The sequence below is a fragment of the Labrus mixtus genome, chromosome 18 (genome assembly GCF_963584025.1).
Source record: "Labrus mixtus chromosome 18, fLabMix1.1, whole genome shotgun sequence".
NCBI classification, from domain to species: domain Eukaryota; kingdom Metazoa; phylum Chordata; class Actinopteri; order Labriformes; family Labridae; genus Labrus; species Labrus mixtus.
In genome coordinates, this window is record NC_083629.1 from 7,635,889 (window position 1) to 7,663,388 (window position 27,500).

The 27,500-nt window shown below is 44.9% G+C and overlaps 1 protein-coding gene across 3 annotated transcripts in view; it reads left to right on the forward strand.

The window, feature by feature from the left end:
• Nucleotides 1-27,500, forward strand: part of LOC132992995 (neuronal PAS domain-containing protein 3) — a 241,719-nt gene that overhangs the window by 52,748 nt on the left and 161,471 nt on the right. For 2 of the 3 annotated variants that reach the window (XM_061062620.1, XM_061062621.1), the window contains exon 2: nucleotides 11,773-11,871. The exons of the other annotated variant lie outside the window; for it this stretch is intronic. In XM_061062620.1, the coding sequence (XP_060918603.1) occupies nucleotides 11,773-11,871 (99 nt within the window). The remainder of the gene's footprint in view (nucleotides 1-11,772; nucleotides 11,872-27,500) is intronic. 3 annotated transcript variants of the gene reach the window in all.

A 27,500-nucleotide genomic window follows, 5' to 3' on the forward strand; every position in this document is an offset into this window, starting at 1 on the left:
AAAATGAAATGCACCCCTGCACGTGCACACACACACACACACACACACACACACACACACACACACATTATTCTCCTTTCCTGTCTTCTCTCTGTCTGATAATTATCTGTTTGACTGTAGCTGCTGTCTGTTTAACCAGCGGACACATCAGTACATGATCGGCTGTTCATTGACCAGCAAATTAAGAAGCAATGAACGGCTGATTTTTAATCTCAATTTCTCTTCCCTGGTTAAAGGAGCAGTATGTAACCGTGACACCTAGTGTTTAAAATGGGTACTGCAGTCCAAATTCAAAACATTGTAGAGAGCTGTCTCTCCAGTGTTTATCCAGCTCTGCATGGGTCTGTAAACCTTTCTGTGTTCTAACCTCTCTCCATTTTTCAAAAACATCTCCAATATTGATCCTAGTTTGAGCACGTTTCTGCTCGTGGAGCTTATTAGAAACATGCAGAGGCTTTTTAGGTCGGGTACAATCACTTCTATCTGAACCACTTGTCTTGCCCGCTTCCATCACTGCAACACCTGTTGGTTTGACCTGATAACTGCTCTCATATCTGGCAAACCGAGGGGCGTCCAAAACGGCCGTGTGGTGGGGGGCCTTAAAACCGCCTACCTTCTCTGGACCAAACAAATCCAGATCATTCAGGACCAGAATCTAAACTTGTTGTTGCTGTCTTGTTGTTGCCATAGTTACACAAGCTGCTCTTCTTCTTCAATGTCTCACTCTGCTCGGGGCTCAGTTGTGTTTATGTTTGCTGACATGTTTTTGAAAGTGACTCAACATCCGGTTGGTGACGCTTCCCGGTCTGCTCACTCTCATTGGCTGTTGTTGCAGATTTTCCGCTGGAGACATCCTGACATGTTTGATACGAATGATTCAAGATCGGAGGGCTCTGACTCCTTCGGGAGCCGTAGAATATTCACACACACCTGAGGATTGTTTGGACAGATAATCGGATGGGACAAGCCTCAAATCTGGCCACGTTCCCGGGTTGTACGGGGGGGAAATCGGGGCCGAACACGAAGAGTACAACATGTAAAAACCCAGACAAAGTCAGTCATCAAAGAGTTTCACGTTTGAACAATGGAAACACCTGAAGACATTACCGTCATAATTTAGTTTCTGTTCAGCAGTTTTCACCCCTATAGAAACAGAGGACACAAAAACATTTCAAGTTGTTTTCTGACTTCTTCATTTGGGGACATTTTTCCGTCATTCTCTCTCTCTCTCGCTCGCTTGCTCGCTCCACGTCTCTGCGGATTTGTCTGCTTTTTTAAAAACGTCTCTATCTCTCCGAAATCACCGTTTGAAAAAGTCAGCTCGACAAAGGAAAGTCACCCCGTCTCTCTTCTCCCAAAATAACACACGCTGTATGACTCTCTTTGTGTCTTTTAACCGCGTTTTAGTTTTTTGCCCTTCAACTTAGACTTCAATCCCCGCGCTCAGATGTCAGCTTCCTCTGCGTTTCCCACCCCCCGAAACTTCAGTCCGAGATTTATTCCCTTTTCAACAAGTTGACGTCTGGATGGAGACGCTGTTTTTCACTTCTCCTTGACTCAGAAGGATCGGGAAATGGGAGGGGGTGGGGGGGGGGGGAGAGACGTGGAGGGGAAAAACAGAAAAATAAGTAGGAGATGGCGAGGATAAAAAAATCTGCAAACAAAAACTCGCACTGACATCTCGTCTAACAAACAAAGACGGGGACGGAAAAAAGGCCGATTTAAAGGATGAAGAGAAAGGTTAAGATGCGACTATGTTTTTTATTTAATTTGCATAACAGGCAGGATCTCACATTTCCTCCAATCAGAGCGCAGGATAAATGCCTCTGATTGGCTGAAATGTGAAGGGCAAAGCGACCGCAGGCGACACCTCTGTGAATTATTAACGAGGAGCGTCAGTCTATCCATCATTTGAAACACACACACACACACACACACACACACACACACACACACACACACACACACACACACACACTCCCTGATAACTGTATGAACACAGATATGGACGGAGACGGACAGAAAGAGGAAAGACAAATCTGTCTGTCATTATCGGCGGCGTTTAAAGCGAGCAGCACAGAACGGGCTGGTTTCACATTAAGAGGACGATTTTATCTTCCAGACGGCTCTTCAGTGTATTCAAATGATGCTCTCAGCGAGGTTAGAGACGCTGCAGTGTGTGTGTCTGTGGGCGGCTCGACTTAAAGCAACACGCTCGCACACTTCTGCAGGAATCAGCTGCAAACGAAACGTTTTTAAATACACGCTAAGAAGCTAGTTTCTTCAGAGGTCAGCGAGCGACCCCGGTCTTCATGACACTTCTGTGCTGCTTGTGTCTCACTTCCTGGTTCCCCAGTTTCTTGTTCCTTTGAACCTTTTAGGGATCGCCTTGACCTTCTGGTTGAGAGGCGACGACCCTACCAATTGAGCCACAGCCGCCCCATAATAATAATAATAATAATAATAATAATAATAATAATACAACACCAATTAGTATTACTAAAGGGGAGGAATAATTGACTAAGATAACGTTTCAAAACATTTTTTGAGGAATTTATTTTAGCCACTTAAAGATGGTGAACTCATGATAAGTTCGTCTTGAGGGTCATTTTTATGAGCGATGGCGTCAAACAATGCAGGAATTAACCAATGAGAACAGACTCCCATGAAACCTGGATGAGCCTTAAGCTAGTGCTGTAGTACTCGAAACCGGTCCAGGTCTCGAGACCACTTTCAGAAGGTTTCGGTCTAAGTGAGTGACACGCCCCCTAAACACAAGATGATGATTTTTAAAAAAAACATTTATGGTCTTGGTCTTGCCTCGGTCTCACCCTGCCTTGGTCTTGGTCCGTTCTAGGTCTCGATCCCTAAGTTTCTTGGCCTTGGAGCACTCTGGTCTCCCTTCAGCAGCGGCGAGCGAGTCTCTCCTCGTGGTCGGCGGCTCTTTGTTCAGTTTTTTTTCTTCATGCAGACGACTCGTTTCTCTTCAAGGATTAAGTTCCTGTGTCGATAAATGGAGGCTGGAATGCAAATCCTGAAGTACACGAGTTTGTGTGGCATCATCAGCAGATTGGATAATGTGTGTGTGTGTGTGTGTGTGTTAGGGCTTGAAGCAGCTCTATTCTCCAGCTGAAGCCCCTCATCCTCTATGTTTTCTCTCTGACACACTGTGAATGTCAAAGAGCTGAGCAGAGCCGGCCCTGTCAGTCAGCGGCCGAGAGTGTGTGTGTGTGTGTGTGTGTGTCTGTGTGTGTGTGTGGGTCCGAGAGAGAGAGTGTGTGAGTGTGTGTGTGTGTGTGTGTGTGTGTGTGTGTGTGTGTGTGTGTGTGTGTGTGTGTGTGTATTGCGTGTTGCCAGAGGATCTGTGTGAACAGTGATGTGTGACAGAGAGAGTGAGAGAGAGATTTGGAGCTCAGAGAGAAACCAGGCAAGAGGAAAGAACGAACGAGGGGAACTGAGAGAGAGAGAGAGAGAGAGAGAGAGAGAGAGAGAGAGAGAGAGAGAGAGAGAGAGGAGTGGTAGATCGAGGTTGGCAGACAGTGCTGTGATCTCCGTCTGACTCGGCTGGATTTACTGAACCAGACACACACACAGACGTTCTTTCTTCCCCATCCATCGTTCTTGCTCCTTCAATTCTTCTTCTTTTGTTCCTTTTGTTCCTTTTTTTTTTTAAATTCTCCCACTTTGTGACATTTTCCACTCGTCCTCCTCCAGGAGCAAAATAAACGGCGAGAGCCCTACTGTACATTTGCTCGATGTAGTATTTTATCGTTCGATCGTAGGCACACGAGGCCGCGCTCCACAGGCGCCGGATGCTCTCAGGTGTTTTCTGATCAGAGGAACCTTGTGGTGATGCGTCTCTGTGTGATCGGTCCCTTACTGCTCAGAGACGTCTCAGGGGACACAAACGGCCAAATGTGAAACTTTAAAGGAAGAAAACAGTTTGTCGTTGAGTCTGTTATGTGCAGCACACTTGGTTTGTTTTTCGAAGTTTCCGCTCCTCTCATCTCCGTCTCCTCCTTCTTATCCTCGCTCTTCTCCAAACGTGTAATTCTCCTCCTCTGATATCCCCCGACCTTGATCCCCCTCTTCTTTTTCCTCCCTCTCTTTTTTTTTATCCTCCAATGCTGAATGTCATAAAATAAAATAAAAAAAAGCCTGTGGTCCGGACACGGGGAGCGCTTGTTCCCTCTTATCTGTCAGGTGACTCTCAGGCCTGTTTCAGTGCGTGACGGGACCCGTGGAACATCAAACGCAGCGCGAGCAGTTCAAACACAGAACGCTCCTCTGCAGACATAAAGGGACGGAGAATCTCTGTGCTGATGTCACAGCTTTAACCTCGTTCAGCGCGGAGGCGTGCGAGGAGACAGCCGACAGCTCGCGCTCTTCACATTCCTCCTCTTCTGTGAAATCTGAGCTTTGTGTCGTAGCCGAGGTGAGACAGGAGCAGAGAGGACACATTTAATGTTCTTTTTCAGACGAAGCAAACTGTTTCCATTCTGATTTCAGCGCCACTGATCCGACAGGAAACGCTGTAAAAACAACACGTGTTATATTTACACTCTGTTCTGCCCCGTCGAGGAGAGGCCAGGCCCACATCCCTCACTCCCCAAGCAACCGCAGAGAACAGTCTGAAGAAATCTCCTGCACACCATCTACATTTCACAAATACCTTGGTAACTTTTAACATATTTGTGCAATTTAGACAATCCTCTCTCTCTCTCTCTCTCTCTCTCTCTCTATCTCTCTCTCTCTCTATCTTTCGCTCGCGGCAGCTTTTGGTTCAAATTGTGAAAAAAAGGGTGAGAATTGCTGCGTTCCATTTACCTCGGAACTCGGGATGACGTCACACCCGAGATAACTGCGTTCCAGTTGCAAGTCGGAAAAGCAACATGGACGCGTCCAGGAGTTAGCTAATACCAGACGATAACGACACACTACGTGAAAGTTTCTGACCGAAGATAACATGAAAACACCTCCACAGAGAGAACTTGCACGATACCATCGGTTTGATTGATTTAATTACACAAAAAGACGACTAAGCTGCTAACAAACTCAACACTTACATCTTAAACATCCCTTTCGATGCACGGAGCAGCCATATTGGATCTGAACTCGGGCTACTTTTTGTACTCCGAGTTTCCGAGTCGTAATTACGACTTCAGGGGGCGTTCCAGTTGACAATTCCGACTGGGAACTGGGAATTTCCCACTAACGAGATCAACTGGAACGCACCAAATGTCCGACGCCGGGCCCCCTCTTCACACCCGATGAGCACATATTAAACATATATCACATTTGAAAAGGCTGCAAAATAATTACCTGAACACTGAAACGTCGTGCCCGTGCCTTAGTGTGCAAAGATTGTTGGGTTTGTTCCTCCTCTCCGTCGTCAGATTGGTAAAGTTGAAAAACGGCCATTGCTGTTTGTAAATACCGGTATTTCCTGCTCCACTCGCTGCGTTCCCATTATGGTAAGAGGAGCGCGACATTTCCGAGAACTGTGCCGAATGACTGACCAATCACGACAGAGCGGACCGGCCGACCAATCAGATCAGACTTGGAACGTGGGCACTACAGAGCTTTACAAGCAGGGTCAGAGCGGAGAGGGTGCATGGAGCAGCAGTACATGAAAACAGACACGTTTTTTGATCATTAGCGGTTGTGAATGTACTTTAGTCGGCACATAAATTTAATATATGAACCCATAAAAGGGCGTAATATGACCTCTTTAAGTGTCAGAGTGGTGCGTTATAACATCAAAACTCAGTGGTGTAGTGCAGGGTATACATATTAGTTTTTTTAGTCTCCATACCCACTTCTAAATCTCCTCTGATTCACACCATTCATTGATTGGCCATATTCAGTATGGTGCTGTAAACCCTATGATGATGAAGTGATGACCCTCCCTACTCCGTCTCTAATTAGCTAGTATGTGCTGACTAAATATGCAAGCAGAGTCTTATGTCACTGTTAGTAACAGACGCTGTTTATCCTGTCTGGACGGGAAACTTAAAAAAATAATTTGGGGAAAAATTAAGAGTTTACCCACTTCTTCAGGCACCACTACACCTCTGTCCAAACTCTCTCTCGCTCTGTGAGGTCGCTGCTGCTGCTGTTAGCATGTTAGCATGTTAGCGTGACACCACAGTGAGTCAACATTAAGTCTACCCAGCATGCATTAGGTGTGAGAGCCTTGTTAAATTTCCGTTCAGGTCTGTATGAACCAATAAAAGCCTACTTTTTTTTTTTTCATGTTGTCATGGCAACGGATGTTTCATCATGAGTGAAGTTAGGTGGAGAGTTTGTCAAAAGCTGCTGCTGCAGGTGAATGTAGAGAACATGTGTAAAAAAAACTAATATAAATGTAAAGGCATGTAGGAGGAGACAGACTGTGTGTGTGTGTGTGTGTGTGTGTGTGTGTGTGTGTGTGTGTGTGTGTGTGTGTGTGTGTGTGTGTGTGTGTGTGTGTGTGTGTGCTCCTTCATGCTTTCATGCACAGATTTATTGCACTTGAGTGTGTGTGCATGATTTGCACATGTGTAGAGAGAGCTTGTGCTTTAATGTGTTTTATGTATGTGTGTGTGTGTGTGTGTGTTTCTGTGTGTGTGTGTGTAAGAGAGAGAGAGAGAGGAACCGTAGAGTGCTTCTACCTGTAAATGTCAGGCGGCTGTCCTCAGCGGTTGACAGCTCAGAAATCAGCGGTAAATCAGGCCGCCGGCTCGGCTAAAGAGGTGATTAATAAACATGTCATCTGTGTGTGTGTGTGTGTGTGTCACCCTCTACGCCTTATTTACTTTAAAACAGACGTAGAGGGAGGAGGGGAGACATGACAACAATGGAGAGAAAAAAGGGTGAGGAAGAGGCCGCTGATTTAGAGCGACAGAGTCACATAAAGTTTCGTTTCTCTGCTTCAGAATAAAACAAAGATCAGGCTTCATCGCTTTGGTTAGCTTCTCTGCGTAGTGCAGGACCTGTGAGGAGAAACCCAGAGCGTCCTGCAGAGATGTGACTCAGGACACAGCCCCCCCCACCCCCCGTGTCGATGTTAAAACAAAAAGAGAGATGCCGAAGCTTCGCCCTTCATCACACTTAGCGCTGCGACCGCTCCGCTCTCTAATGGAGCTTCATCCATTTCAAATGACAGAATCCATTACGGCTGCATGCACCGCTCTGCAGCACAAGTGTTGCATGCTCTGGATTTATTCTTCTTATTCGCTGATAATGTGCGCAAACTAAACTGAGACTCTGTTTTTTTGTCTTCGACCTCAGGTTGATGATTCAGTTGAGCGTGTGCGGAGGAAGTTTGAGGCGTCAGAGACACAAAGAGAAAGAAATGTCAAAGTAATGACAGTCTACCGAACAGTAAATAAAGTTTGCAGGACGATTAGACAAACACATATCCTGAGTGTGTTCATTTTTAAACTTATATAGATGTTAGTTTCTCATATGTGTTGCAGCAGGGGCGAGTCCAGAATCCAAATCTATGATTGACTATTTGCGTCATCAGAGGCGGGACTTAATTACAAATCGACTGTTCTGGCTGTTTTGGTCGTACTCTCAGATGTATATAAACACTTTACCTTCTCCATAAACGTTTCTAAGTAGAACCTTGTGCACTTTGTCCAACCTGCAATGGACTTTATTGCAAATAAATGTATTTTTGCAAGTGAGACAGTTGGCAAAAGTTTGCATGCAATTTTTATTCATATTGAAAAAAAGCGACATTAGGAATGACCCTCTGACAGCTTTTTCACAACAGAATTTAAAACAACAACTTTCAAGATATGATGAGAAATCAGTACTTAGAAAAATGTGGATTCTGTGCATCACGTGTTGGTGTCTTCTTTGGCCTCTCCTTTTCAGATATCAGGTCTTTGATGGTGAAATTGTTCAAAAATCAGGAACTCATCCGGACCCTCTCAAAAAAAAAAACGCCTTTCCTTGTCTTCATCTGGAAGAATGTCTTCCTCCCAGAAGAAGGGCTCCATCTTTTTCAAAACCTCCTCAGCTCTGTCTTTAGATGTGGACCAACATCGGTCCTCACAAAGATACATAACACTCACACACTTTGTGATCCTGCAGAGATTTAGTCTCCGAGTTTAACCCTCCTGTAGCTTTACTGCAGCACTGAGGCAAGACTGACCCCCTAAACCTGGAGCACAACAACCTGACCAGCGGGACATTGTCTGTGTGTGTGTGTGTGTCTGTAGTTGTGTATGTAGGTGTGTGTGTGTGTAGATTTGACCCTGCCCTGGAAGTGTTTGAGTATCCTCATAAAAAAAAAGAAGGGTTACAGCAGGTAAACAGGGGACCAGGAGTGTGTTTTTGTGTATCTCTTGTGTACCTGTGTGTGTGTGTGTGTGTGTGTGTGTGTGTGTGTGTGTGTGTGTGTGTGTGTGTGTGTGTGTGTGTGTGTGTGTGTGTGTGTGTGTGTGTGTGTGTGTGTGTGTGTGTGTGTGTGTGTGTGTGTGTGTGTGTGTGTGTGTGTGTGTTGCTTCCGCGCTGCTCGCTAAACTGACACATTTTCAATCACACGGTTTATTCGGGGAAATTGTTGAAAAAGAGGAAGAAAGGGCAGATTTCTGTGACTCTGTGGGCTCCAACAGGACAAGCTAGGATTAGTTTTTCACTTTGTGTGCATGTGTGTGTGTGTGTGTGTGTGTGTATCCTAAGACAATGCCCTGGTAGCCAATTTGTAATATATAGTCGGCCTTGAAAAATGGCCCAGATCTCCCCTTCGCTGTCTGCAATTTAGCTCTGCCGCCGCCCGGCAATACCCATTGTACTGCCTCCCACCACTGCCATTTTGTCCTGATGGAGTGTGTGTGTGTGTGTGTGTGTGTGTGTGTGTGTGTGTGTGTGTGTGTGTGTGCGTGTGTGTTTGTTTGTTTACTTGCTTATGTGCATCTCAGTGTGCATTTACCCATGAGTCTGTCTTTTTGTGTGTGTGAGCGAGCGGCTGTGTTTTAAACTCAGGTTATTGAATTTCTGCTTGTGCACCGGAGTGTGTGTGTGTGTGTGTGTGTGTGTGTGTGTGTGTGTGTGTGTGTGTGTGTGTGTGTGTGTGTGTGTGTGTGTGTGTGTGTGTGTGTGTGTGTGTGTGTGTGTGTGTGTGTGTGTGTGTGTGTGTGTGTGTGTGTATGTAGTTTTGATGTTTGTGTGTACCTACAGTTGTTCAGTTTATCTGAAGCCTGTACAGCTGATTTTCTGTGTGCATGTGTGTGTTTGATGCAGTGCACTTACTCGTCTACTTTCCAAAATGACACGTGGAGGCGTCGGTCTGGAACTGATGGACAGGATGCAGAGAGGATAAAAAAGAAAGAAAGGAGAGTTAACTTTGAAACCTCAGCCTCATTTTACACGTTTGGGCTCTAAATGACTGATAGCATGGGGACTGTAGATTGCTTCAGCCTGCAGCAGCGAAACAGGCTGTAATAATTACTGTTGTAAGGTGCAAACACTGGGCTATTTGTTTAAAAATGATAAAGCCATAACATTCAAATCCTCCAGGGGGCAGCACCTACATTTCAGGGATGTCCCCCAATCCTCTCCTGCTCCTTTCCTGTCCTCGGCCTATAGTCTGTCTCAACACTCACTGTCTGTGCTAACGGTTCATACTGATCTGGATCTGGACCGCGGGGGGGTCGTGGTCTTCAAACCACATTTATGTCGTAAAGGAGTCGTCGCTCATGGCTAAACAACCTAGCTAAACTCGCTAATTAGTTTGTTGCGTGTGTTTGTGTGTGACACATACAGCTGAAACTCTGGGCTTAAGTTCCCCGTTCACAACAAAATGGTGTTTTTGTTGAAGTTTGATGTGGTGCATTTGCTCGGTTGCAGGACGACGTTTCAGCCGCTACAGCCTGTTTCACTGCTGCAGGCCGAAATGATCGACTGGAGTGATACCTGAACCGTTCGTTCTTCAAAGTCTGCAAAAAAAAAAAAATCCAGCCGTTACAGCCCGTTTCTGTGTACTTCAGCGTTTTCCAAAAGGCTCAAATACTCTGTGTGACATCCATGTTTTTATGACGTTCCCTGAGAGCTGATTTGATCATTGGTGTTCTCACTCAGACTCTCGTTCTCTTCAAACCTGCCCGTCCTATAATCAGTAAAGTGGAGCGACCTCGACCGCCTCTTTCTTCTCCGTTCTTTTCATCCTTTATTGTTTTTCTTTTCTCGTCCTCGCCGTCAGCAGCCGTGTGTTTCCTAGTCATGCATCAAGAGATCAAATCTAAAAGTAATACAATCTCTGGACTTACATCTCTGTGCTTTAATTTAAAAACCAACTCCTGCCGCCGTATACGTAGCTTTAAAGCTGAAATAAGTTATGCCGCCGCCGCTGCCCTCGCTTCACCCTCTGACAAGAACAATAGCGGCCGGCTCGCCTCAGAAAACTGTGTTTTACAATAATACTCGTCCACAAAGCAAGACCGACAATGTCAATGGTTTTATGGTGCGCTACACCGTGCAGCTAATGTTCTCCTGTGAGCCGGCATCGCTTCACTGCCTCTCCCTCTCTCTCTCTCTCCTCCTCCTCCTCCCGGTGTCTCTCGCCCTCTCTCCCCCCCTCTGATTTTTTTTTCCTCCTCTCTTTTATTCTCCTCAGCTCTCCCTCGCGCCCCCCTCTCCGTATGAAAAATCCATCCCGGCATGGGTTTTGACAGCCTGTCTTGGGTGGGTGTGTAGATTCAAATAATTCACTGTGCATAGACAGTCACTTTGGGCCTGCTTTGTGTTTTCTATTTGACTCCGTGTCACTTCCAGTCCCAGTCGGCGGGGGTTTCGCTTTCAGAGAAATCTGGAGGTTTATTTCAGGGTTTTTTTTGTGTGAATATTTCCAAAGACAGGAGCCTTTAGAGGACCGACAGAGGCCTCACCTACGACTTTAGATTCACCTGCACACCCAAACTTATCAGCCTACCCTTTGTCCATGAGCAAAAAAAAAGTAGAAAAAATGACAATACAGTACTGAACTGTGGCCAAAACACGTCCTCATATTTGCATAAACCAGGTGTGAGTACAATGCATAACACATCACAGACACATCCATCATCACCTGTGATTGTGACATCATGGAGGAGAAATAAACTGTGTTTTATGAACATTTCATCTCAATTCAGCCTGACATTGGTGGCGCCGGTTATCTTGAGGTTGGTGCGGGCACTACCATGTACAGAGGCTCAAGTCCTCCAAGCGGGCGGCCCGGGTTTGAATCTTTCCCACATGTCGTTCACACTCTCTCCCTGATTTCTGACTCTATCCTCTGTTGTAGCTCTACATTGACATAAAAATAAAATAAAAAAAATCAGTCAGCCATCTTTGAAAAGGTCTCTTCTCTGAGAGCTCTAAATGAAGTAACAAGGGTTTGGATAGCGTGTGGTTGGACAGGATGAGTTTGCACTGAATGAAAACGATCACAATCCAACGTTTTGTTTATTGTTGACGATCTCTGAGGTCAGGACCTTTTTTTCTTTGTGTCCATTGAGCTACAGATGCCCAAACTGTCCACAGGTTTTTATTTTCCTGAATTAGTTTCTCACTTTAGATTTCTTTAACTTCTGTTTTCTTGTGTTGATCTGTTTTATTTGCAAACTTCTTTCTTGTATTTGACTTGTTTTGATTTCCCTGCCTTTAAATGATTCTCTTTCCCCCTCCTCTTCTTCTACATCTCTTTCCTTTTTTCTTCTTCTTCTTCTTCTTCTTCTGCTCCTGCTGGTTGTTTTCCCCGTCGTTAAGGAACCTCTTCACGTTTCTTTGTTTGTTTCACAGTGACCCCTACTGGGAGCGGCCGGCTAATGCGGGCAGCTGCTCCGCCGCCCGGCCCAAGACCCTTCACCTGGCCGGCCAGCAGCACACCTCGTCACCATGGTAACGTGTGCGCTCCTGGTAGCAGTAGTGGTAGAACAGTAGTGGTTGTAGTGTGTGTGTGTGTGTGTGTGTGTGTGTGTGTGTGTGTGTGCTCTGTTGGATTTGAGCTGTGTGAACATTAATTCTACTTAAAGATGTTTCTTTTAGTCATTGAGAGCACGATAAACATGACGTTAAAGACAGAGTCAGCAGCTTTCTCCTTCAAAATAAAATACAGACTCCTCCTAAAGTAAAGCTGCTCCATTGTCCCTTCTGGGCCTCCATACATGTGACTGTGTCTGCAGAGACTCTGTCCTCTGACTGGATTTTACTGTTCTGGATTGTTCTGGTTGACTCGGGACGTTTCTGGGCAGAGCTGGTGTGTTTCCTCCAGCCAATGACAGCGCAGCAGGTGAGTTTAGGAGTGGATACAATTCAAACTCAAACCGGTGAATATGACGGATGTGGAAGTAGCAGCAAAGACGAGCGGATAAAGCTCGTTCTAAAACAAGAGTGAATCTTGTGTTGTCTTTTACCCGTGGACGTGGAGTTGGTCTGCTTCCTGTTGGACAGGCAGGTGACAAACACCGGCGGTTAGCTTGTGCTAGCGTGTGTTAGCTTGCAGTGTAGCTACAAGCAGTAAACGTCCACACTACGTCCTGCAGGGGGCGGAGCTTCTGGAGGAGCCCAGGAGGAGGGAAACTTGACTTTAGTCCAGCATGTGCAAATCAATAATGGAGTGATACCTAAATCGTCATATCAGCACCGCACGTTTTCTTTTGTTGATTAATTTCTATGAGTTTGTCTCATTTCCGGATTTGAACCCTGAGATTCTTAAGTGACAAAAACTTAAATCTTCTTAACCTAGATCTCAGCTGTGTTAGGAAATTGTACGGCTACAACAGTTGTTCAGCATGATGTGTGTGTGTGTGTGTGTGTTGCTGTAATTTGCTCCTTCCTGGCTCCCGTATCACTACTCTTAAGTCCGTCATCTTTCCCTCCTTTTCTCCTCCTCTTTCATCTTCTCATCGGCCTTTGAGAACAGAGAAAGGAAGGGATTTACCAGAAAGTCAACTGCAGCCTGATGCATTGTGTTTGTTACTTTGGTGTGTGTGTGTGTGTGTGTGTGTGTGTGTGTGTGTGTGTGTGTGTGTGTGTGTGTGCCTGTGCGTGCCTGTGTGTGTGTGTGTGTGTGTGTGTGTGTGTGCGTGCCTGTGTGTGCGTGCCTTTTTGCGTGTGCCTTTGTGTGTATGTGTGTGTGTGTGTGTGTGTGTGTGTGTGTGTGTGTGTGTGTGTGTGTGGTGGATTACAGTAGTGCAGAATAAAGGAGGGATTTGTGTCGGAGTCGTGCGGAGAGCTGAAAGGAGACGACAGTTAATAACTCATTACAGGACGAGCTTTACACCGTGTAGGTCTTATTTTAACACGCACACACATGCATACACACATTCGCACACATACACAAGTCTTCTCCCACACATCTGAAAAATGTGAAAATTCTTGCAGCACATCAGTCTATAATGAGTGTTATCCATGGAATAAGAAAAGAGAAGTGTGTGCGTCCGTCTCTTCAGGGGGCTTTTCTAATGTGGGTATGTGTGTGTGTGTGTGTGTGTGTGTGTTCGTGTGTGTAGGTGTGTGTGTGTGTGTGTGTGTGTGTCCAGAAGGTGAAATTGAGATAAATGGTCGAGGAGCCCGGTGGCCACAGAGGCCCCTGATATACACTCCACCTGTCTACTCTGCTTACAGCTGTGTGTGTGTGTGTGTGTGTGTGTGTGTGTGTGTGTGTGTGTGTGTGTGTGTGTGTGTGTGTGTGTGTGTGTGTGTGTGTGTGTGTACTACCACACATGTTCATGTAAAGTATAGTCAGGTCTCTATTCCAGTTTGAGTGTTTCTCTGTTATACTGTTTGTATTGTACTCCTGAGTCCCTCCATTCTGTCAGTGTGTTTGTTCCTTTAGATGTGTGTGTGTGTGTCTTAGTGTGTGTGTGTCTTAGTGTGTGTGTGTGTTTGTGCGTGTGTGTGTGTGTGTAAGTAAGAAGAGAGGCTGTAAACTAAAAGAGACAGATGTACCAGAGGGCTGTTGTTAATCAAATGCTACCTAAGCTAAGCTAGAGGAAGTGTGTGTGTGTGTGTGTGTGTGTGTGTGTGTGTGTGTGTGTGTGTGTGTGTGTGTGTGTGTGTGTGTGTCAAGGGAAAGAAAATAAAACTCTGGCGTCTCATTTATTCATATTGCATTCACATATACCAGGCCTCTAACTGCTGTACACCACTTCCACTTGCCACTAACTATGGATAACAGGTATTGTTTTCAAAATCAAAACCGAGCCGCTTAAAAAACATTCACCCCCCGTACAGTGTGTGCCGATCTATTTGTTTTTTTGAACCAGGCTGTAAACATGTTAATCTCTGCTGTAAAAACAGGCTTTTTAGAATGGGTGTGTATGTGACTTCCTGTGCTTCTGCAGCCAGCCTCTAGTGGACACTCGAGGAACTGCAGCACAGATGTGTGAATTAGCGGTCATTCTTACCACATTCTCTCTCCCTCTCTTTTTGTCACCATTTCTCAGTCCTCCAGGTCCTCTCTCTCTCTCTCTCTCTCTCTCTCTGTGTATTGTTTGATGCATGTGCCCCCCCCCCCACCTTTCCTTTCGGTGTAACCTACTTTCCAGAAAATACGATACAGATTCTTCTTCTACTTCTCTCCGTGTTTGTCTTTTTCTTTTCAGGGCGCGCTCCCTGGATTCAATAATTTAACCTTTTCTCTTGTTTTGTCTTTTATTTCTCTGTATTTTATCATCTACCTGAGTCTTTGTCTGGCAGGAAACATGTTAATAATGGATTGTATAGATTTAGACCGGCAGCTGGTGTGTGTGTTACCTGTGTGTGTGTGTGTGTGTGTGTGTGTGTGTGTGTGTGTGTGCAGCGCGGATCTTTTGATGTGGTCAGGTGATGTTTGGAGTCCAGCAGCATTGATCTTGAGGGCCGTCTGTCTGATTGCTTCTGAAATCAACAGTCAGAATGTTTGATGAGCTTTGTTTGATACACATCAGCAGGTAGACGTTTCGCTAATTTCACCTGAAGCCTTGTTTACCTTCAAGAACTCGAACAAGAAGAAGAGAAACTTTCAGACTTCAAACTGCTCTGATTAGTTTCTGTGTGTGAGTGAGTTTGCCGAGTAACCACGGCGTGCATATATTTTGTTTTTATTTGGAACGGTCAACACCTTCCTGTAGTTGTGCTGTTTCCACCACCAGGGGGCTCTCAATCACAACAATAACAAAAAGATGACATCTATGAGTATGAGTCATGATTTCTCTGTATGTTTTTTCCTGTATTTTAACTGTATTGCTTTGTACAGCATTTTGATTTAAAGCGCTTTATAAATAAAGTTATTATTATTATCTAGGCTGCCGGGGAATCATGGGAGTTCTCTCTGCTACAAACCCTTTCCCCCAGAGTTGACCATTGTCATGACGACCGGGCTAAACCAACCTGAGGAAGAGAATATGTTTACCGACGAGCTACTGTATCCGAGTATAATCTACATGACGTTTTTATCACAGCAGCACAAACAGCAACGGGACGGCAGCTTTCATGAGCAGCTCACGCTTCATTATGCCGCGGTCTTTGACGTAACATCCGGTTTCCACGGCAACGATTAACATGTCGTGTGTGTCATGATGTCAAGGCAACCGCCACATCAAGACACGTTCCATTAGAACTTACAAACAAACAAACAACAAACTAACAAACTTACGGATTTCTCTGGCTTTGAGAGCTGTAGGAAATCTTTGAGGGGCGGTATAGAACTCTACGACGGAGGATTAGGGCCACGTTAAAAAATGTTTTTTTTTATTTCGAGATTAAACTCGTAAATTTACGAGAATAAAGTCGTAACTTTACAAGATTAATCTCGAAATTTAACTTTTTAAAATTATTTTTCTTATGTGGCCCTAATCCTCCGTTGTAGAACTCAACAAAAACAAACAAAAATAGGTTTAGTCAATTTTGTTATTAATTTTGATATTTTGATGTAATCTAATACATTCTACATATTTGACCTTTAAAGCTGCAGCCTGAATAAAATGGATTCCCTGCAGAAATTGTTCCAACTTCCAGAACATTCCTGGCGTCCTATAAGGTGTTCGGAAAGTGTCTTAAAGTATTTTTTCTTTCATCTGTAGTGTCAGTGTGGATGTGCTGTTTGGAAAGAGTTAGACGGCTTCTTTTTGTTCTCCGGAGGGAATAAAACAGCAGCAGAGCTTCATCTGATAACGTGTTGCTGCCATCTCTCTCTGACTGCTATGAATCAGGTGTTGTCACCACCGGGCCTCCGCTCATCCCCGTGCGGAGAATAACCCAAAACATCCAGATAAACATTTAAACTCTTCATTTGGCCTCTCTTAACATTCCTGAACACACGCAGGAGCCTGTCAGTGAACGCCACATCACTCCCCCTACCTGCAAGTCCCTCACCTGCTTTCACATCAGAGCCTCATCTTTGACACGTGGTGTACCTGAGCGCTGAGGAGAGGCGCGCCGCAGTCCCAAAGTGCCCCTCGAAAAAACTGTTCAAAGCGACGTCTTTTTCACTTTTAGAGGAGCGTTCAATAGCAGCAGTGTCCCCCCCCCCCTCCCCCCCCCCCCCCCGCTTGTCTCTCTGATAACTCCCTCTTCTCCTCGTCTATCCATCCTCATAACTGCAAATCCCTCACCTCATTGGACAGCTACCCACCTGTGGCGCCCGCAAAGACTCGCTCAAATCCAGAGCAAACACACGCTCCTTTTTATTCCCTCAACATGTGTTTGTTTTGCCTGATTCCGGGGGTTTTGTTTACAGTGAAAAGATTTGACTTTCACCCCCTGTCTTCACCTGCCTGTGCCGCTGTGCCGCTGCTCGCTGTAGCCTGCGGCACTTTTTTTTTCCTCTGCATCGCCCGGGCTTGTTACTGCAGCGAGATTCCCCCCCCCCCCCCCCCACCCCCGAGGAAGACGGAGCGCTGCCGAGACGCCACGCACATGAAATAAAGCCGCTGTTTTGCTCCATTTTGGATCCTATAGATGTGCTTTAACGGGAGTACAGGGAGCTTCCTCTGCTGGATGTTCTGGAAGTTAAAGTTAGACAGAGGGAGGGAGAGGGACAGAGCCTCGTAGGAGACAAACTTCATCACTTTTAACCATATTCTGTATTTAAAATCCGCCTTTAACTCTTGTAACTTCAAGTTTTACTTGTCGTCAAACCTACCAAGAGGTGCCTAAAAATTCAAATTTCAGCTCTCTGAACTGCCCTGATTCTTAAGATTCAGATATTTAGACGTGACTGTAACTCCTTAAATGTGTAAATCTCTGAATTTGACTGTAAAGATGTTGTTCCCGGCCTCGTTCTCGTTACTTATTGAGGCTGAATGGACAGGGGACACACTTTCAACACATTCGCATTTTTCAGTTGGCCATGTTGGCCATCGAGTCACAGTCATGTTGTGTTGTTATATTCGCTCGCAGACTTAAAGATCCTTCTGGGTTTTTTTGCCGTGCATACAGGATATTTGAACATGCTTCCCTGACAGGCTCAGGTTGTTACACTATGTGTGTGACAATATCACAAAAAGGATCCCTGCAGAGAGAGACTTTTTTGTGACAGATGGAGACGATTATTTAACCTCAAACAGCTGTGACATCACTCTCTACAAACACACCAGACTACATTGAAAAAATCTGTAATTTTACTTCACGTTATACAGGAGTTGCTGGTCTCCTGCTGCCTCTGTCAGTTCAGTCGATATTATTTATAACACCCCCTCCTCTCTAGAGTCGATGCTCACGCAGGTTGCCATGTGGTGGACACTGAAGCTTCAGTGTTTATCCAGCTCTGCATCGGTCTGTAAACCTTTCTGTGTTCTAACCTCTCTCCATTTTTCAAAAGCATCTCCAATATTGATCCTAGTTTGAGCACGTTTCTGCTCGTGGAGCTTATTAGAAACATGCAGAGGCTTTTTAGGTCGGGTACAATCACTTCTATGTGAACCACTTCTCTTGTCCGCTTCCATCGCTGCAACACCTGTTGGTTTGACCTGATAACTGCTCTCATATCTGGCAAACCGAGGGGCGTCCAAAACGGTCGTGTGGGGGTGCCTTAAAACCGTCTACCTTCTCTGGTCCAAACAAATCCAGAGCATTCAGGACCAGAATCTAAAATTAGAAGGAGGACATACTGGCTGCTGCATTGTTGTCAGAGAAGCCAGCACTTCAACATGTTTCCTTAATGTCTGATCATATAGTAAGGTCACTTTATCATTTCACTCACTAACTGATTGGACCTTTAAATACAAACAAAAAGAAGCTTCAAACACATGAAGCTGCTCGAGTGATTTAATTCATTCAAGTGAATTAAAATATCATTAACCATTCGGCGTGTTTATAGAGGAGCGGCCGATTTTCAATTAGTGTAAATTTATAATAAAAACATGAAGAAGAAGAAAAAAAATCAGGAATGTGTGGTTCAGGTTGAAGAAGTGACGGAGAGAAGAGCCTCGAGCCAGAGAGCAACGAGCCGGCCTCTGATGTGAGCCTTATTAATTTAATTTACTCCGTCCAGAGAGAGAGAGAGAGAGTGTGTGTGAGAGAGAGAGAAAGGGAGGGAGAGAGAGAGAGAGAGAGAGTGTGTGTGTGTGAGAGAGAGAGAGAGAGAATTTGTAATTTGGTGTGTTTTGAAGAAGAAAAAAAAAAGATCAAAGCCAAATGAAGTGGAGCAGGTTCCATGTAATGTGAGATTTTGAAGCCCGGAGCATTAACGTCTCTGAGTGCTGCAATGAAGCTGCTTTTTAAGATTGTGTGTGTTTGAAATTTACATAAACACACACACACACACACACACACACACACACACGTATGTACATAACAGTGTGAGTGGTTTAATGTATGCATGTTTGAGTGTGTGTGTGTGTGTGTGTGTGTGTGTGTGTGTGTGTGTGTGTGTGTGTGTGTGTGTGTGTGTGTGTGTGTGTGTGTGTGTGTGTATGTATTTGCAGCCGTAGTTTCAATCATATCAAAGAATAACTATTAATACTAATAAATATTAATAGTAATAATAATTCATCTACATTTGTTTATTCTTTTCTTGGTCTTTGATGCTTTAAGGAAAAAGTGCTTCATGTCAAACCTGAAGGTCACTGTGTACTAGAGCCTCCTGTGGCTTAAATAAGTGTTACAATAACAAACTCTTAACGGTCACATATGATACTAAATCCACTTAAACACTAATCTGTGTCTCTAGTCTGTCTACAAACCCCCCAATGATGAGAAAAGTCCATCCTCTCCCTCTCCTGCCTGCTCCACTTTTTATAAAATGTGTGCTCAAACAGGCTGTTTGGAGATGTTCCCTTCATGACATCACAAAGGGCAGTAGCCCCTCCCCCAGGTGGGTGACACTCCCACAGCTAGGTGTTTGTTCTGCCCTCTGAGTCTGCCTTCTCACTGTAAACAACAGGACATTGAGCAAGAAAGCCTGAGACACCCAAGCCCTTCCAGAGAGGGGGCGTGGTCAGACACAACTCATTTACATTTAAAGGTACAGACACAGAAACAGCCTGTTCTGAGCAGGGCTGAAATAGAGGGGTTTATAGACATGATCAAATACAGGATCAGAGTGGATTTAGAACAAGAAACTTCACACACATGTTTTGAGGAGCTCTGAGACTTATTTACGCTGGTTGAAGAGGAGGAAGATGTGTGACCTTTAAAGAAGCACCAGACGTATATTTGTTCCTCCTGTTTTTAAAGACTAAAAAAGGAACAAAAATAACATATTTGCTTCTTAAACAGATTTACGTTGTTTTCTCAGGTCTTAATAAAAGTAATTAGACTAGACATAGAAAATATAAAATTTTGCTTGTTGGAGAGCTTTCTCAACTTTTGCACAATTTTGGACGAAGTGCGCGTGTCTGTGTCGGTGTGTGTGCATGCGTGTGCATGTGCGTATGTGCGTGTGTGTGTGGATTTGGCTGTTGGCCGTCAGCAGTTTGATTGACAGGCGGTAGCAGCTGATGTTATTCATGAGCGTCTTTTTCTTCACGTTTCAGCCATAATTAATAAACTCTCACATGCCTGTAAGGTAAGTGTGAAATATTAACCAGAACTCACTCGCTCGCTCTCTCTCTCTCTCTGACACACACACACACACTGAGAGCATACTACAGGTACACAGTTCACTTTAGAGAGGAGGAGGGTTAGAAAAAACGTATAAACATCATGTGAATAATCTTTACACGTGTCAGTCCTTAAAATCTGAAAATGGTTAAAAATAATCTGATGCGACATCTTTAAAAGACACGCCATCAAACATCTCACTTTAGGGCTCACAAACTTAACCCGGTTTTGTATCACATGACCTGTCAGGTGACCTCGGGGGTTATATATATGTGGAAGTGTGTCCATTCAATTGTTCATGTCTGATGAAGGGCGAGGGTCAGATGAAATTCAGTTTAATTGGAGCAGCTTCTGGTGTTCAGACTTTTTCTATCTCACAAAGCAGTGGCTCTAAATGTGAAAATTTTGCAACGACAGTAGGAAACTTCCCTAAGTAATGACAGCACTCACTCTCGTTGCCCTGCTGAGCGCCGCATGCATTATTTCTGTGAAAACCAAAAGTTTGTCGATGGAGGCAAACAAAGAAAAATGAAGAGGAATTATTCGTATGAAGGAGAGAACAAAGAAAGAGGAAAAAAGAGGATATAGCGTGGGGACGTTGGCAGACATGATGGTGATGAGGCCCCAAAAAGTGAAGACAAACTCTCGGCTTGTTTTAGCGAAACTTTGACAGCTTGATCTTTGATTTTTATTTGTGTTGCGGTGATTTAAAATCAAATAGAGCAGGTTTGCAGGGGGCTGAAATAATGACATCATGATGCAGGTCTGTTAAAAGTCAGAACGGTTTCCATGACAGTTTCACTGACATCCCTCCCTGACATTGGAAAAAGCCAACCTGTAAAAACTGCAGAAAATGTTCGCTTGAGGTCTAACCACACCTTTACACACACACACACATCAAACACACACACACACCTGTGAGAGACAGCCAGGTGTGTGTGTGTTAGAGAGAGAGAGAGAGAGAGAATTAGGGAGTCTTACACAGAATTTAAACAAGTAACTAAAGTACATGAAGGAGCAGCAGCAGGCGGACTGAATGAGCTGCTTTTGTTGTTTACTTTCTGTCAAACACACACACACACACGCATGCACGCGCACAAAAACACACCCACACACTTACACACCCATCTCCCTGATCCAAGTTGATAGACAGACCAGATGTGTGAGTGTTTGTCTTTTCCTGCACCTGCATACATTTGTGTCTATACGCTGGTGTGTGTGTGTGTGTGTGTGTGTGTGTGTGTGTGTGTGTGTGTGAGAGTGCGTGTGTGTGTGTGTGTGTGTGACAGCCAGTCACCTTGCAGGTCTGCAGCTCACGGTTGCATGAATAAACATGACTGCCTGTCCACATCCATCCCAGCTCCTCTGCACTCTGCTTCATTTTAGCGACTCCATCAGGTTCTCCTCTCTTCTGTTTTCAGACGTATAGATGGAGCACTTTAAACTCAAACATCCACAAAGTGTGGATCCTTTATTTGCATTTCACTGTAGTTTAATATTTCTGTATTGTAATCTTTGGAATAAGGTGCAGCTCAGTGTTTACAGGTACAGTAGAAGGCTGTTGTTTTCATAATTCGATCTGTTTCTGCATCTGAGACTCGGCGCTTCTTCTTCCTCTCTGCATTCTGACGCTGCTCTTTTCTGATGCACAAACTGAACCGAATATACACCTGACACTTTTTTAGGACCAGGAAACCGCTTCTGCTCATCTGGAGGATGTTGTTTTAAAATCAGTAAAAAGGAAGAGTTTTAGCTAGTTTTCATCATTGATATGGTCTTCCGGTTCATTTGATCAGTGTGAACACAAACTATGCCGTACTCTGGTGCTGTGCCGAGTCCGCTTGAAGAGGTGGTCTGGGGTCTGATGGGGTCATGTGTACTCGAGTACGGTCCGTGGGAGATGTGAACGCAACCGTGCTCTAACAAGGAATTTGACCTCCATATAACATGATCCTAAACGACTCCTGTTGCTTTAAAAAAGGTCAAACAACATGTTGCTTTGTTGATTGTCTGTCGCTTGTTTTGACGTCATGTTGACAAAGGGATGGAATATATGATCAGAAGTTTTATTTTGAAATTGACTGTACGCTTCTGTTCAGCTTGATGTATTTGAAACGGAGCAGAGCGTGATGGCGCTGCTGGCACGCTCTGGTGGAAACAGGAGGGTTGAGTAGAGAGGCAGTGAAGGCGGAGTCTGAATGTGTAGAAAAAGCTGAAACGCAGGCAGCAGTGAGAGAGAGCGAGGTGTGACCATGAGGTGATGGCGGTGAAACGTAGGATCTGTCAGCTGCAGAGACGGAATCCAGCATGAAGAAGATCTGCAGAGTCCGTCTGTCTGACGATCAACCTGTCTCTCTCTCTCTCTCTCTCTCTCTCTCTCTCTCTCTCTCTCTCTCTCTGTCTGTTTGCCGTCTGTCTCTGTTTCCAATCAACACAGTCCGACCTCGGGTAAACTTTTCCATTTCTCTCTCTCTCTCTCTCTCTCTCTCTCTCCAGCACCAACCCGCTCTCCGTCTGTTTTTCTGCCTTTTCAAACGAGCGAGCGTGTATCAAAAGTTTCGCTTTTGTGCACAAACACGCTCTATTAACAAACCCGGGCGATTAGTTTTCGCGGCTCTGGCGGCTCACCTGAGGACTTCACACACCTCTGCCTTTGATTTGTGTTCCAGCCGCCTTTTGATTCACAAATGATTCGTCGTTCCTGAGCTGAACTTGATCTGTAACTTTTAATTGGATTGAGTTCAGCGCGGCTCGAGCGCGGGAGGCCGTCGGCAGTCGGCTGTCAGAGACTTTGGGGAGGCGAGGCGGCTGCAGCGCTGCCTGGAGTTAGCTCTAATTAACCGTGCACACCAGTTAGCTTATTTTTGGGGGATAATTTGTGTTTTTTATGGTGCTGGTGGTTGTTTGATCTCTTGCTCGGACTAACAGAGAGGTTTTAAAAACTATATTTTTACACGTCAGCCTCAATGGATCCAGAGTTTAATACAGTGAATCTTTAAGTCTGGTCTGAGGACATGAAGTGGAGGACTGGGAGTTCCCCTGAATTTAATTCACTATATATTACACCACGTAAAGAATATCAATCAAAGAGGAGGATAGAAAATAGGAGCTTAAGTGCTTCCTCTGGTTGACCCTCTTGGTTAGCAGACAGACAGGTAGACAGGAAAGAAGACAGACAGGCTTTAAGGTCCTCGTCCTGTCTGTGTCTCTCACTTTTTGTGGAGATTCAAGTGTGAAAGTCTGCCTCAGATTGGCTCCTCGTCTGTCGTCAGAAGTCTATCTGTTTGATGATAGTCGGATAGACACGCTGCATTTAGAAACCACTCTCTCTCTCTCTGCACATCCTCTACCTGTTGCTCGCCCTTCTCTCGCCCCATCTCTCCCTGTGATTACCTCCCCCCCCCCTTTCTCTCTCTCACCCACCCGTCCCGTCCTTCTCGGCAGGATCTCAGCCTATTACTTCCAGTCATGGTCTGCTTGCTGCATGGAAAAGATTTAGCTGGCAATCCCTCTCTCAGATAGAGTGAAGGCAGGGCCGGGCTGAGCCGAGCCGAGCTGGGCTGAGCCAAGATAACGGTTAAAGAGCTACACCAGCTGCTGCTGTTAATGTCAGAAAATTAACTGGGAGAGTTCCTTCTATAGTCACAAGAGTGTCAGGGAGTGTGTACCTCAGATATCCATGGAAAACTCTGATGTTTTTAAGATATATAAGCAAACATCGTCTGCATAGAATAGAAGAAAAGTCAACCGCACAATAAAATGCTTATATAACAGAAAAGCCAGCTTGTTCTCTCTCTAAGTCGTCATAAATAGCAGCTTAGTCACCAACTTGTCACTTTGAGTACCACTATGGCATAGTTTCTGTACGTTGTCCTCTATGTCAGTGGTTCCCAACTGGTGGGTCGGGACCCAAAAGTGGGTCTTGGAGCTGTTTTCAGTGGGTCGCGAGCATGTGCCTGGAAAATACCTGGTCTCAAACAGTCTGGCAAGCGCTTTTTTTAAACGTGTTAGTTTTGTTAAGTTTCTTGCTTCCTTCAGCTGTTTCTGGCGGCTGTGGCTAAGTGGTAGAGTCAGTCCTCTCTCAACCGGAAGGTTAGGGGTTCGATCCCCAGCTCCTGCAGCTTCATCTCCGATATGTCCTTGGGCAACACTTAACCCCGAAGCTCCCGCTGCGGCACCAAAAGCAGCAGCATAACCATGTGTATCAACACCTTAACATGGCTGGGCAAGTTTCTATTTTCCATGTATTGATGGTATCTACCGAAGCTGTGGAGACCTAAACATGCTGAACTGCTGCTCAGATGCTACCTTGAAGTTTAGAGCCAAAGACTGAGCTGCCTCATGTGACGTTTTGGTTGCTGGAACATTTTAGAACAACATAAGTGTTAAAGCATCAGCAGTGTGTGCCTCTTTGTGTTTGGTGTGTTTTTGTCCTCATGAAACTCAGTTTACAGCTGGGGTGGGGGGGGTCTTTCAGGTGGATCGATCACTGATCCTGTTAGCCAAACACACTCTCCGTGTTTCCCGACTGAAGCAGACTTTTTATAGAGTCCTTTAATTATCAGCTCCGTAGTTTTTACTGTGGCGGTCGGCCTGACTGCATTAGGCAGGATTGAAAAGCAAACGGGGTGAAATGTATAAAGAGGCGTTTTACTGCCCAGTTAAACACACACTGTGGCTAAAAACACGGGCTCGTTGGTGAGCTAATGATTTACACTGTGTTGTTCTCCTTGTTGGTAATTTACTAATTGGCTTGGAGTCTAAACTCTGAGGGGGAATAAAACCTCATTTGTTTGCTGATGCTGAAAGTAAGCGCTCTGCAACGTAATTGATTGAATAATTTGATTATTCATCTTTTAAACTCTTCTCCGGTCTCTGTTTTTTTATGATGATTACTTCTTTCCTCGCCATTTGACTTCAGGAAAACATTTGATGCTCATGAGTGTATTTAAAGGAGCAGCACAAAGGCTCAAAAACATGAAGACAACACAGACATCAGGCCGACTTTACCTTCAATTTAAACAATAATTCTGAAGATTTTTAAGTTGTATATGTAGAAGAAACTGTCTCGGTCATTCAGGTCACTGGCTTTTGGATCAAGCACAGAAAGAATTTATTTAGTGTCAGCTGTCGACACTCGGATACATTAGCTCGTCATTAAACATGTTCTCTTCCTCACGTTGGTTTCGCCCGGTTGTCATGACTACGGTCAATGCAGAGTTTTTTTTCATCGAGGGGATGGAGGAGGGGAGTAGCAGAAAGAAGCACTCCCATGATTCCCCGCTAGTGTCGACGTCATCCTTTGTTTTTGTTTTGATGGAGAGCCCCCTGGTGGTGGAATTTAAATAATGTGCACTTAAATAGTGAAATTAGTCCTTAAAATAACGTTTGAGGACAAGTGACTCAATCTTAAATGCTTCTGACTCTCTCTCTCTCTCTCTCTCTATCTATCGTTGTCTTGGAAACACACACACACACACACACACACACACACACACACACACACACACACACACACACACTGTAACACCTGTTCTGGAAAACTACCTGTAGCTGCAACACACATAGAATAACACACACACACTCACCTTCTGGTCAAAATTCTTAATCATCGCTGGACAAAAGACATTTCCCTCTCCCTTCTTACCCTCTCTCTCTCTCTCCATTCTTCGTCTATGTCTCTCGCCCGCTGCTATTGTTCCTCCCGTAGGTGTTTAAACCTGCCGGGCTGACAGGGAACTCCCTCCGGAGGGCTGAGATCACAGATGCTCTGCTGATGGGATGTCCAGTTAGTTAACGCACACATTCTCGTCCACACGTGGACACACACAAACACTTTGACCATCACGTCTTCATTCAAGGACGAGTGTCAGACGCCAATACACACCTACACACAGACGCACACACAAAGAGACGCAGACACACACGCACACACAGACGCACACACACAGACAGGTCCATCTGGCCAGGAGAGGTGGTAATGTGTCTGCAGGTCAGGCAGGAGGCCAGCTGTGTTTGTTGGAAGCTTCAGTGAGTCTGCCGGGTCCTGCCATGATTAAGAACTCAAACTTGCCCTCATGCATAGTGTGTGTGTGTGTGTGTGTGTGTGTGTGTGTCTTTGTGTCTGAATGTGTGGCAAGAAAGAAAAACAAGGCAGAAAACAAAGATAACGATTTTCGAGCCGGATAAACTAGAGGTTCATGTCTAACTTTTCCAGCATCTTTTTATTCTTGGTTTTATTCTCTTACACACAACAACTCTGAACTCTAAAAATGATACAGCCCACAGTTTGGCTGGGCTTGAGTGCATGTCGATAACAAATGACCCTCTCTTGAATTTCCACCACCGGTCATGCACATTGTTTTGGTTTTATTCCTGCAGCTTTTAAAACAGCAACAGGCGGCAGCAGGTCAAACTCTGTGTCATTAGGCGAGCAGACTCTGGTGTAAAAAAGTTTTGACTACTTCTATTTCAAAAGTTTTAAATGCTTATATTTCATGGTGGGATTTGAAGTCTGCAAAGGTACTTAGAGGACAGTTTAAGGGACGCCTGTGTTGATGGTTATTATAAAACGATGCAGTATGTTCCTGCGATGTGAGCTGCCTTTCAAGCACGACTTTCATTCAGTCGTACAGTGTACATGAGTCCTTCTGTTAGCATCCTGTTGGTCTGATCTGTTTCTTAAAGACCTCAAATGCAACAGGAATAAGTAAACCCAGCGTTGCCATATGCGGCCTTCAGTGGAAATACGTTTGATTGCCAATTAAAGAATCCATTAGCCTTCATTAAAATCTGTACGTCCACATTAGCCCTACATGACCCGGTGTGACCCTGAACTGAAGCACCTCTATGGCTCCTCTCTCTGGTTAGAAATTCCCCACACTCAGTCGTATCATAGCGTGCAGCTCTCTTCACGCTGACGCCCACACGCAGCCATTGTGAGCTTGAAAGGCTAAAAAGCTATTGAAGCTAATTGCAGCAACAAAAGCTCAAGAAGTGTTTATGCAAATCCTCCTCTCATTCTGCCTCCTCGTCGTCTTTCTAGTCTCAGCGTCGCCTCCTTCAGCCTGCTTCACTATTCGTCAGTTTTCGTCTCTTTCACTCGTTTCTTTCCCTCCACAGATTCACCTCTGATGCTTTCTGCCTCTCGTCGTTCTTCCTTCCTTTAATGCCTTACCTCCACGTTTTCTCTCATCTTTCCGTTTTGTTATCCTTCTGTCATGAGTAAAGGAAAAAGAAGGGATATTTCTTGATGACTCTGCCTTCTCATTAATTTAATTTTGAACTGTGTTTGGAGTTTGTCCGCTCGACTACCCATCTAGCCGTTTTCACACATGCACTCCTGAAAATATCTAGATCATTTCAGGAGGACTGCTCCTGAAATCCTCCTGATCTGGTTGTTCACACATGCACCTCAGAGCGGGAGACTATCCCTGAAGTGTCAGGGCCAAGCAACAGAGTCCTCTATACGACGCTATAATTACCTGGAGTCCTTTACAGCT